This window comes from Macaca mulatta, chromosome 8 (genome assembly GCF_049350105.2).
Source record: "Macaca mulatta isolate MMU2019108-1 chromosome 8, T2T-MMU8v2.0, whole genome shotgun sequence".
NCBI lineage: Eukaryota > Metazoa > Chordata > Mammalia > Primates > Cercopithecidae > Macaca > Macaca mulatta.
This window is the reverse complement of record NC_133413.1, coordinates 63292182-63310782: the sequence shown is the minus strand read 5'-3', so window position 1 is coordinate 63310782 and position 18601 is coordinate 63292182. Positions and strand designations below refer to the sequence as shown.

Genomic DNA, 18601 nt, shown 5'->3' with positions numbered 1-18601 from the left:
TTAATTACATCCCATTTGTCAATTTCTGCTTTTGTTGCCATTGCTTTTGGCTTTTTTGTCATGAAATCTTTGCCATGCCTATGTCCGGAATGGTATTGCCTAGTTTCTTCTAAGGTTTAATAGTTTTGGGTTTTACATTTAAGTCTTTAATCCATCTTGAGTTGATTTTGGTATGTGGCGTAAGGAAGGGATTCCGTTTCAGTTTTCTGCATATGGCTAGCCGAAACTCCCAGCACCGTTTATTAAATAGGAAATCCTTTCCCCATTGCTTGTTTCTGTCAGGTTTGTGGAAGGTCAAATGGTTGTAGGTGAAGATCACCTTTTCATTTATGGACACAAGGAAATCTTGTTCTCAGGATCTGAGTCCATGCCGTTTCTTGGATGATGACTTTGCTTTCTGTTGAAAACCTTACCTTGTCACATTTAAAGTGCCCTGTTATTCTACTCTTCTTACCTCATATTGAAAGAGGGTTTTTTTTGTATTGTATTTAGTAAAGGAAATTTTTAAAATGGTCACATAAAGGAGAAAATCTGCAAAGGGGAAAAAGTGCTGGTATTTCTAAAGGAATAGTAAAGTCCCAAGTCATAGAATATGCTTACTACATGTAATCTTATGTAAGGAATTTTAATGTAGTATGTTCATGTTCTTTTTTCTCTGTGATCCAGCTATGGATTTTAAGTTTTGATGACTTTCTTTCTATGTGACTTTAGGAAACAACTTCTTTGAGCCATAGTTTTGTCATTTTGAATGATGCAGATAATTCTTAACCTTGCTCACTATATTTGTGAGAATATCATGTACTTCATACAGTTCTTACGTCGTGTTTCAATCAATGGAAGCTATTGCTATGCCAATAGTATCATTATCTCTAAAGAATAAAAGCAAAGTGGAAGTATGTATTTTGGAATTTCTTGTTTGTTTTTACTTAAAAAAAATGCTTTTTTGTAGCTTTTTTTCTCCCTGAAAGTAGATATCATGGAGTTTTATATAAATATAAAATTTTCATGTTGCCCACTATGATATTAGCATTCATGAGAGCAGACAATTTTATTATTTTGTATTTTATTCCCAGAGTTAAGAAAATGCCTGGTACCTACTAAATTCTCAGGTGATATTTTTATTGAATGAATGTATTTATTGACCTGTGTTCACACCCCTGGCTATGTTTACTTTTGTTTTGGCTTACTAAGTTTATTCCTTTAGACAAGTTTAATCTGAATCATAATTTCTCATCTGCAAATGAAAACACTAATGATATGAATGTATTACATGTAATGATGAAGTCATGCATGTAAAACTTCTTAGCATAATGAGTGGTATACAATGAATAACTCAGTAAGTATTAGCAATGATTATGATTTATTTTATGTGCCATATACTTAGGACATGTGAAGAAAAGAAGAGCATTTGTGGCCATGAAAGCCATGAGCATTACATTTCCTCATAGGTTACCAGTACTGGTAGACCCATGGGGAAATGATGCCTTATGTTAGTAGTTAGATTTTTCCCTGTGCTATTCATGGGTAGACTTTTGGTAGCTGACAGTGAGGATGTAGAGAGTGAAAATTTAGAAAAGGCTTCTGATTAAAGATGCCAGTCTTAGGACTGTAAACAATGGATGAAAACATGGGAAAATGATATTGTCATTAACATCACTTAGGAACTGTTAGAAATTTGTATACTGGGCGGGGCCCGGTGGCTCACGCCTGTAATCCCAGCACTTTGGGAGGCCGAGGCTGGCGGATCACAAGGTCAGGCGATCGAGACCACGGTGAAACCCCGTCTCTACTAAAAATACAAAAAACTAGCCGGGCGAGGTGGCGGGCGCCTGTAGTCCCAGCTACACAGGAGGCTGAGGCAGGAGAATGGCATAAACCCGGGAGGCGGAGCTTGCAGTGAGCTGAGATCCGGCCACTGCGCTCCAGCCCCGGCGACAGAGCGAGACTCCGTCTCAAAAAAAAAAAAATAAAATAAAATAAAAATAAAAAAAAAAATTAGCCTGGCACGGTGGCGGGCGCCTGTAGTCCCAGCTACTCAGGAGGCTGAGGCAGGAGAATGGCGTGAACCCGGGAGGCGGAGCTTGCGGTGAGCCGAGATTGCGCCACTACACTCCAGCCTAGGGGACAGAGCAAGACTCCGTCTCAAAAAAAAAAAAAAAGAAATTTGTATACTGGAGTCAAATTATAGGTTCTGGAGTGATAGTTATCAAAACTATCCTTGAAGTAGTTTAAATTAATTTTAACCTAAGTTCCAGAGCCACTGTAATCAAAACTATCCTTAAAATAGTTTAAATTGTTCATCAAGTATGTAGACAAACAGATTCTGAAGTAGATTTATTTCTTTTTTTCTTTTTTTTTTTTTTTTTGAGACGGAGTCTCACGCTGTTGCCCAGGCTGGAGTGCAGTGGCGCGATCTCGGCTCACTGCAAGCTCCGCCTCCCGGGTTCCCGCCATTCTCCTGCCTCAGCCTCCTGAGTAGCTGGGACTACAGGCGCCCGCCACCGCGCCCGGCTAATTTTTTGTATTTTTAGTAGAGACGGGGTTTCACTGTGGTCTCGATCTCCTGACCTTGTGATCCGCCCGCCTCGGCCTCCCAAAGTGCTGGGATTACAGGCTTGAGCCACCGCGCCCGGCCTGAAGTAGGTTTATTTCTTTCAGGTTTTTTTGGTCAGCATTGTTTATGATTGTGGTTTCTTAGGGTGAGGTGTGTGCATGTAAAATGAAGAGATTAGTGTTTGTTTAAAGGCAGACAGCTGCTATAGCTTATTGGAGTTCCCCTCAGTTTGCTTTAAGTATCATGGAAGACGAGAATGGAACTGAAGTCTTCTTTACTCTTTAATGATTTCTAAAGCTTCTGATATTGAAAGCAATGTATTGACTGTAGAACATGCAAAGGAAAAGTTGAACTGTCCCAGATTGGAGGAGATTAAATAGATACAGCTAAAAGCAATATGATGATCCTGAAATAAATCCTAGATCTGAGGAGGGGGGGAAACTACAAAGGATATTATTGGGGCAGTAGTTTGAATATGGACTGTAGATTCGATAATATTAGTGCATCAATGTTAAATTTTATGATTTGATAAATGTACTTTGGTTTTGTAGGAGAAAATTATTGCTGTTAGGTAAGACATTCTGAAGTATTTATGGATAAAGGGAAATTCTGTCTGCAAATTACTCACGTGTAGTTCAGGAAAAAATATATCTCTGTATATGTATGTGGAGAGAGAGCATGTATGGAGTGTGCACTGACACAAGTGGTAAAGCAAATAGAACACAAGTATTCACAGTTGGTGATCGGAGTAAGGGGGACAGGGAAATTCTTTGTACTATTGTAATTTTTCTCTAACTGTGGAATTATATCAAAACAAATATAATATTCAAAGGAAAATGAGAAAAGAAAAAACAACACAGTGATTATTACTTAAGATTTTGTGTTTAGCTTCACAAAAATGGTGTGTCTCGTTGTACTGCTTTACGTCTTCTCAGTTCATGCCTTTTCTTATCCCAAAAATACCATTTATATGTAACCTGCATAGAGGCCTCCTTTGATCCTGTAAATCTAAAGTAATTCCTTCTTCCTACCCACTCTTCTTTTGTGTGTTTATTGCAACTTATATCATGTTTGTTTTGTTTTTGTTGAATGCTGCTTTCTCCTTCAAGACTGTGAACTCCATGAGGACAAAGATTATGTCTGTTTTTTTCCCCACAGAATACCCAGTCCTGGCACATAATATCAATACATGTGTTTTGGATTTGGATAAATGAATGAATGAATATTCCTTCCACTTTAGTCAGCATACCTTAGCTACCTAATCTCTGAGAAAACAAAATGCCTCTTTTTAAGCTGTAAGATAAAGCCTATGCTTTTGGATTTGGTATTCGTTTACTCATTCATTCAGCAGATCTTTATTTAATACAGTCATCTGATTCCCTGCTTATCTCTAGCTTCCTTTTGTTAACATCTCTCAGATCTGCATGACTTTTCTAGGTCTGCACCTTCTGGCCAGTCTTCTGTCAATCTGTTAAGTGCCTTTCATAGTTCCCTGTCACTCTCCACATATTTCTTAGAAAGTATCACATTTATGATAATTATGCCTACTTTCCCTGGCTGTAGATACTGCTGTTTTTTTTTTTTTTTTTTTTTAAAGAGTCTGGCTCTGTCGCCTAGGCTGGAGTGTAGTGGTGTGAGCCCAGCTCACTACAACCTCCGCCTCCCAGTTCAAGCAATTCTTCTGAGTCTGAAAGATGTGTGTGAGGGTAGGGCAGGTGGAAGGGGTGATCATAGCAGGCAGGGCAAATAGAATCCTAAGCAGGGAGAACTGCCCCATGAAGACTCAGAGACTTTAACAGCTGGATTTGTTTAGGGAGTTTAAACAGTGTGATATTTGGGACTGATAAACTGGGAGAGGGGTAGAGGATGAGGGTGAAAAGTTGTGGTGGAAAGGAAGAGCATATTATACTTCTCTCTTGGGTGTTATTGTCGTTTAATAAAGCATTTAAAATAGTTTCCTGGGATATAATGAATACAAAGTGGTAGCTGCTGCCATAAAAGTCATAATTGTCTTGAGTTTTAAAGCAGCAGAAAAACTTGGATCAACCTAACATGTAGGAAGATTTCTTGGAAGGCGCATTGAGGTTGACGGACTAGTGATTGAGGAAATTAGTACAGGTTGAAAACAGTGTCTGATTTAAGGCAGTAGGGATAGGAATAGGGATATCATGTGATTAAGTATTTAAATGTTAGAATTTACAGGACAAAAGGAAGACCAATCTAGGATAATATGTGAGAGACGGGGTGAATGTAGACTTCATCAACAGAGATGAAAAATTAAATCAAGGAGGATTAAGGGGCAGAGAAGTAAAAAGCTTGGTTTTAGAAACAATAGTATTGAAGAATGCATATAGGAGATTGATTTGAATTTGTTGAGTTTGAGAGGGATTGGATAGATAGTTTAGGAAAGATTTGGGAGTCAGCAATCAACAGTGGTGGTAGCAGCAGCTATGGGAGTAAGTGAACTCTACTACAAAGGTAAGGCGACTGAGATCCCTCCCAAATTTTGGAGAGTTGACTTATCTGCCAAATACCACATTTTTTCTTTGACGTCCTTTTGGGGGAACCCGCCCCCAATATTTCAGTGTAGGTTCTTTCTGTTTTCCATTAGTGTCGGCCAGCTGAGAAATAAAGAGAGGAATTTTACAGCTGGGCTGCTAGGGTTGACATCACATATCAGTAGGACCTTGATGCCCGCCCGCATGAGCCTCAAAACCAGCAAGTTTTTATTAAGGGTTTCAAAAGGGGAGGGGGTGTAAGAATAGGGAGTAGGTACAAGATCACATGCTTCGAAGGGCAAAAAGCAGAACTACTAATAAGGGTCTAACAAAGTTCGCATACTTCTGAGGGAACAGGACAAAAGGCAAAAGCAGAACTACTGATGAGGGTCTGTGTTCAGTGGTGCATGTATTGTCTTGATAAACATCTTAACAGAAAACAGGGTTTGAGAGCAGAGAACCAGTCTGACCACAGATTTACCAGGGTGGAGTTTTTCCCCACCCTAGTAAGCCTGAGAGTACTGCAGGAGACCAGGGTGTGTCTCAGTCCTTATCTCAACCACATAAGACAGACATTCACAGAGCGGCTGTTTGTAGACCTCCCCCCAGAAATGCATTCCTTTCCCAGGGTATTAATATTAATATTCCTTGCTAGGAAAAGAATTTAGCAATATCTCTCCTACTTGCACATCTGTTTATAGGCTCTCTGCAAGAAGAAAAATATGGCTCTTTTTGCCCGACCCCACAGGCAGTCAGACCTTATGGTTGTCTTCCCTTATTCCCTAAAAATCGCTGCTGCTCTGTTCTTTTTCAAGGTGCACTGATTTCATATTGTTCAAACACACGTGTGTTAAGACCAGTTTTCAAAGTTAGCACAATTATCAGAGTGGTCCTGAGATGACGTACATCCTCAGCTTACAAAGATAACAGGATTAAGAGATTAAAGACAGGCATAAAAAATTATAAAAGTGTTATATGGGAACTGATAAATGTCCACGAAATCTTCCCAATTTATGTTGCTCTGCTGCAGCTCCAGCTGGTCCCTCCGTTTGGGGTCCCTGACTTCCCACAGCATCCTCCTAGTAGCCCTGTGATATGGTTGTGTTATATTAATCATCTATTGTTGACTGAGAAATTACCACAAATTTGGTTGTTTGAAGCAACATAAATCTATTATAGATTCTGGTCATGGCTTCACTGGACCCTTTTGGGTCTCTGCAAGACTTCAAAGTGTTGGCCAGGGCTGAGGTCTTGTCTGAGGCTCAACTAGGAAAGGATCTGTTTATGGGCTTGTGGTGATTGTCAAGATTCAGTTCCTTGAGCGTTACCAGACTGAGACCCTTAGCTTCTTGCTAGCTAGCCATCTTCAATTCCTTACCAAATGGGCCTTTCCATATGGCAGCTTATGTCATCAACGCGGCAAGAGAGTCAGCTGGCAAGATAGGAGTTACAATCTTAAGTAACAATCACTTACATGATATCCCATCACTTTTGCAGTATTTTTTTGGTAGACCCTGCCTACACCTGAGGGTGGGGATTTCACTGGAGTATGAATACAGTAGGTGGATGTGGTACAGATAATTGCTACTGTCTTAGAGGCTGTCTGCCGCAGGTGCCATTTTTATTCCTGTTTACAAAAGAGGAAGCCGAAACAGTTGTCCAAGATCATGTAATTGCAAGTAATGGACCCCAAACCAAACCCAAGCTTTCTGACTTCACTGCCTGGATACTTCTTTACCATAATATTTTAAGGAATGAGAAATTGTTGTAGAAATGGCAGTTTTGAGGAATTGATTGGTAACTTTTGTTTGATGCCATGGAGTGATGTGGGTTGAAGTCATGTAGTTGGTATTATAGTGAATGTGCAGGTAGAAGGGCCTGAGTAGAGATTATTCTTACAGATGGTAGTTTCAAAAGGAAGAAAGGAACAATAACTATATGTTGTTTCATACTGAATTGTTTCTCTTTATAACCAGAAATTTTTCTTTTCCAGTTCTCTGAGTTTAACCAGTAATGCCATTCAGTTGCCAATCTCAAGCAAAGCAAACATAAACCAGTTTTAATCTACTTTTTAAGAAAAGTGGTAGTCCTTTTCACAGTGCCTGACGGTAAGTCACAGTTTCTACCTGTTTAGCAGAGTTTAATCTATTGTCTTTAAAATAATGATTCTGGAAATCTTAATTTGAAAACCTTATTTACTTTTTCCTTCTCTGATAATTCTCTAAAGGCTTATGTGGAAAGAGCATAAGTAAAGGTACCTACTACTTTCTGGGAATTTATTTATAGTTATCGTTCACCAGTTTCATTAATCTTGTGGATCTTTTCCTCCATTTGTTGAAAATAAAATGGTAGACCATGAAATCTGTCCCCTTTATATGTCATTATTTTAAGATTTTTTTCATTTCTCTTTTTCTTTTGAGATAGGGCCTTTCTCTGTTGCCCAGGCTGGAGTGCAGTGGCACAGTCGTAGCTCACTGCAGTCTTGAACTCCTTGGCTCAGGCCATCCTCCTGCCTCAGCCTCCCAAGTAGCTAGGACCACAGGCATGCGCCATGAAGTGTGGCTAATTTTTTAAACATTTTGTGCAGACAGGATGTTGCTGTGTTGCCCAGGCTAGTCTTGAACTCCTGGCCTCAAGTGATCCTCCTGCCTTGGCCTCCCAAAGTTCTGGGATTACAGGCATGAGCCACTGTGCCTGGTTGTCTGTGTCAGCCTCATTTTATAGATGAAGAAGCTTTATTTTCTAGATGAGGTTTTTCCTTGGGCATGTTAATGGCAGAGTTGTTTTAAATATTCTCATTTCTAGACCTGTACCCTTGCTACTGTTATACAAAGTGATGGAACTATTAAGGAGTTTCTTATGGAGGATTTCCAGCTCAGTGTAGAGGTAAAATGCAGATCAACAGGCAGCTGATGGAAGGAATTGGGATTCATTTCCCAATTTGCAAGTAATGGCTACTCTTAGTTTGCGATCAGTAAGTTTAACCTTAATATTAATGTATTTTTTATTATGTTAAGGAAGAAGTGGGGGGAAAACTGTCAGGGATAAGATGTTTGACCAACTGTTTTATTCTTAATGTGAAACACTGCGTGAAATATGCACATAGCAACCTTTACTCTAGCTACTGGCCTTTTACTTCTTGAAAAATCAAACGTTTTTTCCTATGGCAGAACAGTTATGCTTTTCTTTTCACTGATCTCATTACTGTTTATTTTTATGTGTTTTAAGCATTGAGTTTACTAAACTGTCCAGTTAGCCATCCTAGACCTCAAAGCCCGTTTTGATATTTTTGTTACTTATATAGTAATACTGTAGTGTGTCACAGTGATGATAGTATTTGTGATTGTAGTTGCATTTGTAAAATTGATCACTTTTCTTGTTTCTTCTAGTAACCGTATCAGAGGGTGAGGTATAAGCTCACAGAATTCAGATATATCATCATGAAGTTATATGTATTTCTGGTTAACACTGGAACTACTCTAACATTTGACACTGAACTTACAGTGCAAACGTGAGTTGTGTTTCATTTATTTTTTTTCAGTGTTGCATTCTGTCTGCATGCAGAAAGTTAAAGAAATATTACTCTACTGTTTAAAAAGTAGCATAGTGGCGGCTGGGCTTGGTACTTCACGCCTGTAATCCCAGCACTTTGGGAGGCCAAGGCAGGTGGATTACGAGGTCAAGAGATCGAGACCATCCTGGCCAACATGGTGAAACCCCGTTTCTACTAAAAATACAAAAATTAGCTGGGTGTGGTGGCGCGCACCTGTAGTCCCAGCTAATCAGGAGGCTGAGGCAGGAGAATCACTTGAACCCCCAGGGGACGGAGGTTGCAGTGAGTCGAGATCACGCTACTGCACTCCAGCCTGGCAAGTGAGCGGGACTCTCTCAAAAAAAAAAAAAAAAAAAAAAAAGCCACATAATGGCAAGTCTTAAATCTTTTATTGCAACATATTTTATATATAATTGTTGTCCTTCTCTAAAATACTAATTACATTCTTTAAATTGTGCTTTGTCCTGTTGCCATGAATATAATATTCACAGTAAATAGATCTACCCACAAAACAAACTGATTTCCATTGTTATAAGTACCTGTAGTCAATTGCTCTTCTGCGTTTCACAGGCCATTGTTAAGGGAATTATTGGAAGCTTCATAAAACAATGTATAATCACTTCCATGGTTTTTGATCAGTTTATGAATAAATGTCAATAGGTTTATTTTGTTTGTTAATGAGAGAAAAAATAAATTTAATATTTTCAGCCAAATTTAGTGGGACTCAGGTATCTAATAATTCTCTAGCTTGACAGGACAGGAAGAAAATCGAAGTAGTTAAGTATCATTTCCAACGCTGTTTATATTTTTATAGTGACCATAGTAGTAAAGACTTGATGGCAATGCAGTATAAATCTGACAGTGGAATTACTATAAAGTGTGAAATAATAATCTTTGTTGTAAAAATTGAATTATGGATTTTTTTTTTTCAGAATTAGTTTTCATTAAACTTGGTTTTACCCTTACATGAATGATGTTTTGGAATACAGGGCTAGGAAGGAATCTTCACAGGTGCTAGACTTAATGTAGTTTCTAAAACGTGTGGAGATTTTAACAAAAATTATGTAGCCTGAGGATTTTAATAGACCTGATAATCAGTTTGAGCATATTCCTTTGCTGTGTTATATAGATAACTCCAAAATAAATGTGTCTACTGCCTCCATTTCATAGACTCACTTCTAGATATGACGCATGGGCAAGTTATTTACCTAAGATCAGTCAGTTGTTAGGGAATCCAGTTCATTAAATAGGAAGCTTGTATTCTTTATTACTGTTTTTGGGGAAAGTTTTAGAGTGAAATTCATTAACCTCTAAGGTGTTTTTACATAGTACTACTTGGAAAATAAAATCATTGGGCAAATATAAACAACTGATTTATTTTATTTCATTTTTTTGAAGTGTGGCAGACCTTAAGCATGCCATTCAAAGCAAATACAAGATTGCTATTCAACACCAGGTGCTGGTGGTTAATGGAGGAGAATGCATGGCTGCAGATCGAAGAGTGTGTACCTACAGTGCTGGGACGGTAGGTATTCAAGAGTCCTTTCACACAAGAATGCACACCACCTTCACAGCACATTGGGAACTCAGTGTTCAAAAGTAAGGTTTATTTGCTTCATATATTGAAGGCAATGTGCACGTTCAGTATTTATAACATTTTATTTTGGTTATTTCTCCTTTTTTAAAAAATATAGGATACAAATCCAATTTTTCTTTTTAACAAAGAAATGATCTTATGTGATCGTCCACCTGCTATTCCTAAAACTACCTTTTCGACAGAAAATGACATGGAAATAAAAGTTGAAGAATCTCTTATGATGCCTGCAGTTTTTCATACTGTTGCTTCAAGGACACAGCTTGCAGTGGTAAGATATAAACAATTATTTTAACTAACTGATTGCTTCTAAAAGCATTCGGATCTAAATAGCACAGTAGTCTAAATTGCATAGGAAGCATGCAGGAAGTTTGACAAACTGAAAATATTTTGTGGTTAATCTAGTTTTAAAATTTCTGGGTCATACATTGCTAGTTATTCTACTTTGATAATGACAGTATTTTAGAGTGGAACAGCTGTCTTAACATCATTTGGTCACCTTCTTTCCTAGATGTAAATAGTTACTTTTGAACATTAATTAATAAAAGACCTACGTTAGAGTAGATACAGACAGAGAACTTACATAGCTCTAAAAATGTATTTATTTTTTCCATATTTATGGTTAGTTCCTGGAGGAGAATCAGGTTTCTTTCTAATATATAGCTTTTAACACTGCTTCTTGCAGTTGCCACGGATTGTTTCCCGGTCATTTGATTTTCCTTTTTAATTTGCTATTTACCTTCTAGTAATGTCATTGATATTAAGCTGTCAGTAGTAAGCTACATTTTTCTTTTAATCATGAAAAAAATGTGTCAGAACCAGTGAAATAGTAGTATTTACGTTTTGTAAAAATAAATAACGTTACCGAACATTTGCTTTAATTAGTAAAACTCTTAGAGATTTGTTTTAAACAGTATATACGGCCGGGCGCCGTGGCTCAAGCCTGTAATCCCAGCACTTTGGGAGGCCGAGACGGGCGGATCACGAGGTCAGGAGATCGAGACCATCCTGGCTAATATGGTGAAACCCCGTCTCTACTAAAAATACAAAAAACTAGCCGGGCGAGGTGGTGGGCGCCTGTAGTCCCAGCTACTCGGGAGGCTGAGGCAGGAGAATGGCGTAAACCCGGGAGGCGGAGCTTGCAGTGAGCTGAGATCCGGCCACTGCACTCCAGCCTGGGCGACAAAGCGAGACTCCGTCTCAAAAAAAAAAAAAAAAAGTATATACATTTGTACAAACACCCCCATTTTTCACATAGGATACAACATTAAAAGGAAGTAACCTCATCTGTGTGAAACATATTTAATAAACATTTACGAGTCCAAAAGTGCTTTGGGAGGACAAAATTTTAAAAAATATACTTCTGTAAACTGAATTTACATAATAGGATCTTTTAGAATTGTTTTTTGATTTGGTTGAAAAGTATACATACTACATTTTGATAGAGAGTATTAAATATGATAATAAGTTAAAGGATAACTAGGCTATATAATTTTCAAGTGATTAGAGAGAGAGCAATTAAAACTATTCAGCGAAAGAATGAAAACAAGAAAGTACAAAGAAAACAAAATGGCAGAAATACATGTATCAGGAATTATATTAAATATAAGCTAGCATTATTTCTCTTTTAATGCATCATATGTAAAATATTTTTTAAATACATAAATGAAATGAGAAAGATGATGATTGCTGTTGAGATCCTGAATTAGTGATCCGAGATTCAAATGCCAAGCATTCTATATCAGTCTGTTTTCATGCTGCTGATAAAGACATACCTGAGCCTGAGACGAAAAAGAGGTTTAATTGGACTTAACAGTACCTCATGGCTGGAGAGGCTTGGAATTACAGCAGGAGGCGAAAGGCGAAATTGTCCAAAACAAAGGGGTTACAGGTCCCGTGCAAGTTCGAAAACCAGCATGGTAGCCAAGTTTTAAAGCTCCAAAAAGATCTCCTTTGACTCCAGGTCTCACATCCCAGTCACACTAATACAAGAGGTGGGTTCCCATGGACTTGGGGCAGCTCCTTCCCTGTGGCTTTGCAGGGTGCACCCTCCCTCCCGTCTGCTTTCACGGGGTGGCGTTGTGTCTGTGGTTTTTCCAGGTGCACAGTGCAAGCCATTGGTGGATCTTCCATTCTGGGGTCTGGAGGACGGTGACCCTCTTCTCAGAGCTCCACTAGGCAGTGCTGTAGTAGGGACTCTGGGGGCTCCAACCCTGCATTTTCCTTCTACACTGCCCTAACCGGTTCTCCATGAGGGCCCTGCCCCTGCAGCAAACTTTTCTGGGCATCTAGGTGTTTCCATACATCTTCTGAAATCTAGGCGGTATTCCCCAACCTCAATTCTTGACTTCTGTGCCCCTGCAGGCTCAATATAGCATGTGGACGTTGCCAAAGCGTGGGACTTCCACCCTCTGAAGCCATAGCCCGAGCTGTATGTTGGCCCCTTTCAGCCGTGGCTGGGGGCAGGGCACCAAGTGTCTAGGCTGTACACAGCACGGGGACCCTGGGACTGGCCCATGAAACCACTCCTTCCTCCTAGGCCTCTGGACATGTGATGGGAGGGGCTGCCGTGAAGGTCTCTGACACAGCCTGGAGACATTTTCACTATGGTCTTAGGGATTAACATTAGGCTCCTTGCCACTTGTGCAAATTTCTGCAGCCGACTTAAATTTATTCCCAGAAAACGAATTTTTCTCTTCTATCACGTTGTTAGGCTACAAATTTTCCAAACTTTTATGCTCTGCTTCCCTTATAAAACTGAATGGCTTTAAAGGTACCCAAGTCACCTCTTAAATGCTTTGCTGCTTAGAAATTTTTTCCACCAGGTACGCTAAATCATCTCTCTCACGTTCACCTGAGATTACAGGTATGAGCCACCATACCCAGCCTAAGCAGCTTTTAAATTAGTGAAATGCTAGGGCCATGTTTGCGTAAAACAGAAACAGTGGTTCAGTACTTTGAAGCGTTGAGGAAATAAGAAAATGAAATCAGTGAAATAAATGGTGAAAATGATAAATGAAAAACATTTCTTTTAGGTGATAATATGGTTGCATGTTTGGAAAATTAAGGGATTTTAATGAAAACCTCTCCAGAGTTTTGGTAAGGTGACTGGATATGTGATAAATATATTCAAATGAATAGAGTTTCTCTGTACTGGCCACTGCATTAGGATAGAAATAGAAAAAAAATACTGTAATCTGAACAGCAGCAAAAACTTCAAAATTATATATATATATAGTTTTGTAGAACTTCAAAATATACTTAACAATTTGGCTATATAAAATATTCAAGAATGTAAAACAAGTTACATAAAACAAAGAAATGAACACAACAAATGAACAAATTGTTCTTAAATGAACAAATGGCCATGAAACAAATGACAAGACGTATCTCATTTTTAATATAATTATGAACTTATGAACTGTAGTTACAATTGCCATGATATTTCTTTTGGAGCATAGGAGAAGCTTTGGGTTTTGTTTTGGATCTAAAATGGTCTTCAGATTCATATGGAAGGGTCAGTGTCCAGAAATCGCCTAGAAAGTCATAAGAAGAATGGAAGATGGGGGCAAAAATGTACCTTTCCAGATTTATTTACTTTTTTATTTTTATTTTTATTATACTTTAAGTTCTAGGGTGTATGTGTACAGCATGCAAGTTTGATACATAGCTATACATGTGCCATGTTGGTTTGCTGCACTGTGCAGCAAACTGGCCTGGGCATCTAGGCGTTTCCATACATCTTCTGAAATCTAGGCTGTGGTTCCACAACCTTATCTCATCATTTACGTTAGGTATTTTATTGACTTATTATATAGAAACAGGATCTCACTGTGTTGCTGAGGTTGGTCTCAAACTCCTGGGCCCAAATGATCCTCCCATCTTGGCCTCCCTAAGTGCTGGGATTATAGGCATGAGCCAGCATACTTGGCCTCTTTTCAGATTTATAAAACACATTGACCCACCATGCCTGCCCTCTTTTGAGACTTATAAAACAAATTCTAAAGCTGCTATAACCAAAACAACAACATAGTTCTAATCAATTCGTTATGTAAGGAATTAGAGGTGGTATTTCTTCATGGTCCAGGATGTGGTCTCTAAAGTCAGATTTTCTGAGTTTATATCCGATTACCTCATTTACTTGTGGTGTGACCTTCGACTCATTTACCCTGTTGGTGAATTTAAGAATGGATATTTGTTTATTGAGATATATGCATATTGAAAAATGCACAAACTGTAATTGTACATCCATTCTTAGTGAATTTTCACAATGAACACATTGATAAAAATAGTTTCAGCCAGGTGTGGTGGCTTATGCCTGTAATCCTAGCAGTTTGGGAGGCCAAGGCGGGCAGATCATGAGGTCAGAAGTTTGAGACCAGCCTGACCAATATGGTGAAACCTTATCTCTACTTTAAAAAAAAAAAAAAAAAAAAAAAAACAGAAAAAAAAAAAAAATTAGCCAGGCGTGGTGGCATGGGCCTGAATCGCAGCTACTCAGGAGGCTCTGGTAAGAGAATCGCTTGAACCCAGGAGGCAGAGGTTGCAGTGAGCCAAGATCTCGCCACTGCACTCCAGGCTGGGTGACAGAGTGAGACTTCATCTCAAAAACAAAACAAAACAAAACAAAAAAACCCACAGAAACAAATACTTTCAACCCAGAAGCCCTACTTAAGACTTTCTCCCCATCAGTTTTCATCCTCCCTGTTCACTAATGCTAACCAGTATGTTGACTTCTAAACCAAGATTACTTGGTCTCTTTTTGAATGTAAATAAATGGAATAATGTAGTTTCTGTTCTTTTGTGTCTAGCCTCTTTTATGCGCATGATGTTCCTGAGAATGATTAATGCTGTTGCATGTATTGATGGTTTGTATTCATCGCTGCATTGTATTCTATTATACAAATATGCCACAGGTTTTTTTTTTCTATCTGTTCTGCTACTAGTGGATATTGAGATTGTTTCTAGTGTTCAACTAATGTGACTCAACCTACTGTGAATATCCTAATACATTCTTTTGACTACTGTAGTGTAAAGAAATCAGAATACTTTTTGACAGTTTGACAGTTTAAGTCTGTCTTCTACTTCTGCAACCTCTTCCGTACCAAAATGTCCATAGTTCTTTCAGATTTCGTCTTGAAATGGACTCAGTGCTCACTGTCCTTTTTTTTCCCCCATATATTAGCTGTTGTTTTCATGGTAGTTCCTTTCATTTCACTTGTCTTGGTTGTTAAAGCCTGATTTAGACTTCTCTGTTTTCAGCAGTGTCTTCTTCCAGTGTAGCCTTCAATCAGTGATATGTTTCTTTTTAATGTATTTCCTGAGCTAACTCTCTGTGTTGAGTTCTTTTTTATAAAACAAAATTAGACTAAGTTCTTAGGAAAGAATTTGGTTATAATTTCCATTTGGTCCTGGGGAGAGTTTTTCTGCATTTAGTTTTTTTTACTTTTAACTTTTTTTTTCTTAGGGTAATTTAGTAAAGATTTCATATGTTAAAATTTTTGCTTGTGTTTGAGGGAGTAGAATTATTCCTCTACAAGACAGTGTAGGAAACCTGGTGAGCAGGAAGCTGCCCTGGGTCACAGGGGATCCCTGTTTAGAAGCAGAATGTGTATGTATAAGAAAGGGACAGAGATGACTTATTCTGTCCTTCTCCTTAGACAAAATTTAGCAGTTCTAGGGACTTTTTCTCATAGTTTTTCCTTTGGCTTTTTGCAAGTATGTCATGTAAATAGGTATTACTTCTTCTGCTACTCTCTAATTTCAGATAGGCCCCAAGAGGTTCTTGCTGTCCACCCAGGCTTCTCACAAGGAGGATTCAGTTCTCCCAAGTTTTGCTAAATGTCTACAATAGTGGTGTGTACCAAAATTATCGTGAGACAGGTCACAATCAATTTAGAAAATTTACTTTATCAAGGTTAAGGACACACCCAAGACATAGCTTCAGGAGGTCCTTATGACATGTGCCCAAGGTGGTCGGGGTAAAGCTTGCTTTTATACATTTTAGGGAGACATGAGACATGAATATGTGTAAGAAGTACATGGGTTTGGTCCAGAAGGGCAGGATAACTCGAAGCGGGGGCTTCCAGGTCATAGGTAGATAAGAGACAAAAGGTTGCATTTTTTTGGAGTCCTTGATCAGTCTTTCACTGAATACATAATTTAGTCTGGTTCAGTGAATCTGCATTTTTACATAAACAATAAACAATAATACAGAGGAAGCAGATAGGCCTTTGTTTTAGGCGAGCAGAGGTATGACTTTCTGTCCCGCACATGTGAAGATACGCTGTCAGTTTACATTGCCAAGGTGAAATTTAGCAGAAGTATTTTAAGTTAAAGATCTTGAAGCCCACAAGAAATTTCCTTGTGGCAAAATTGTGAGGGAGGTATGTAGCTTTCTTATCTTTGTAGCTATCTTATTTAGGAATAAAATTGGAGGCAGGTTTGCCTGACATAGTTCCCAGCTTGACTTTTCCCTTGGCTTAGTGATTTGGGGTTCCTGAGATTTGTTATTCTTTCACAGTGGGTGCCCTTTTTATTTGACCCAAGTTGATCCAGTTTTCATGTTCTTCACAGGTTTGCTGCATATATTGTATGTGTAGAGGTGGTAATTGTTTCCTGGTTTCCCTTTTGTATTTGGTTGGTTTCATGAAGGAGAAGCAGGCAGAGACATCTTTACTTCCTTATCTTACAACTGAAACTGTTAGCCCTTTCTTATATACATGCGGAATTAAGAACAGGTGAAGTTAAGTCATTTCTTCAAGGCCAGATAGCCAGGTAGAAGAAAAAGAACCTCTTTTCTCCAAGGCCAGTGCTCTTTACGTTCATATCATTGTACTTCCACATAGCAAACTTTCATATTTTACCTGTAAAGATATTTCTTTTCACCTAAATTTGTTCATTAACAATATTATCTTCTAAAACAGAATGGTCATAATTTTGGCGTGCTTATCAGCAAAATACATAGAGAAAATACTTCCTTTTTCCTTCCATCCCGTAGTCCATCTTGATGATGGAACATTTGTTTTGCATTTTCCTAGACTTTGATACACACAAAATGCATTTCTATCTCATACCTCTATTGTTTCACATTTCTAACCAACCTTAGCCTCCCCAAACAAACGGAAGCATACTATGCTTTTTTTGTTGTTTTTGAGATGGAGTTTCGCTTTTGTCACCCAGGCTGGAATTCAGTGGTACGATCTCGACTCACTGTAACCTCTGCCTCCTGGGTTCAAGTGATTCTCCTGCTTCAGCCTCCCCAGTAGCTGGGATTACAGGTGCGTGCCACCATGCCTGGCTAATTTTTGTATTTTTAGTAGAGATAGGTTTCACCATGTTGGCGAGGCTGGCCTCGAACTCCTGACCACAGGTGATCTGCCTGCCTCAGCTTCCCAAAGTGCTAGAATTACAGGCAAGAGCCACCACGCCTGGCCCATACTATACACATTATTCCTTTTTCATTGTTGCAAGGTACTCCCATTTTTGAAATATCCCAAGTTTATTTTCCTGGTAAACAGTGCTACAGTTCAACTTATTTTACATCTATAAATTTTAACAATTCAAAAAATTTAAACATTTGAATATTTTATATCCTCCATCTTTTGTGTATTTAAGAATCTTCCTCCTACATTTTCTGCATGCACTGCAAGAACCTGTTGCTTTAATGTACCCAACAACTCTTTTACTCATCATTTCAAGGGTGTCACATCTCTTTCATCTGTTTAAAAAAATCTGAAAACATTTTATCATTTCTGTCACTTCATAATTCCAGAGTTTTTTCCCACTCTATTTTAGTGGCTGCGTGATTGATTAATTTTTAGTGACATGGCACATAATCATCTTACTGACGTTCCTACCCCATAAGGACCATCTTACTTCTTATTTACCTTGGTAACTAGATTACCAACCATTGCAGTATTTACAGTAGCTTTTTTATAGTTTGCCTGGACAACTTAAAGATAATCATTTTACATCCATTCTTTTAGGTGCCGTCCCATTCCACCATATAACATTTTCTGTATTATCAGTTTTCTTAAAGCATCTATTTGATTACGTTCTTCATGTTAAAGAGTTCTTCAGGAGGTCTTTTCTGAGTAAAGTCCAATTCCTTCCTTACCTTAGTATTTTCTGGGTCTTTGATCATCTGGCCCTTTTTCTCTCGCTTTTTCCTCCAGACCATTTGTTCTTAACCAATAACACTTTATATTTCCTGTCTTTGCCACTTCATCATGTTCCACTCTTCTGAAGTACTTCTTTCCCTATCTTTGTTCATATTCTTTTCACACTTTGATACTTAAGTTAAATGCCTTCAGAAAGTTTTGACTTCTCTTTTGTGACTTTTATATCTGTCTCATATCAGTTAACAAAGGTAGAATGATCTGTCTTATTTCCTAGCCAAC

The 18601-nt window shown here is 38.4% G+C and overlaps 1 protein-coding gene across 2 annotated transcripts in view; it reads left to right on the top strand.

The window, feature by feature from the left end:
- Window positions 1–18601, top strand: part of RB1CC1 (RB1 inducible coiled-coil 1) — a 96891-nt gene that overhangs the window by 20726 nt on the left and 57564 nt on the right. For both annotated transcript variants that reach the window (NM_001266144.1, XM_015145334.3), the window contains 4 exon segments: window positions 7046–7160; window positions 8442–8563; window positions 10004–10130; window positions 10300–10470. In NM_001266144.1, coding sequence (NP_001253073.1) covers window positions 8493–8563; window positions 10004–10130; window positions 10300–10470 — 369 coding nt within the window. In that variant the 5' untranslated portion in view covers window positions 7046–7160; window positions 8442–8492.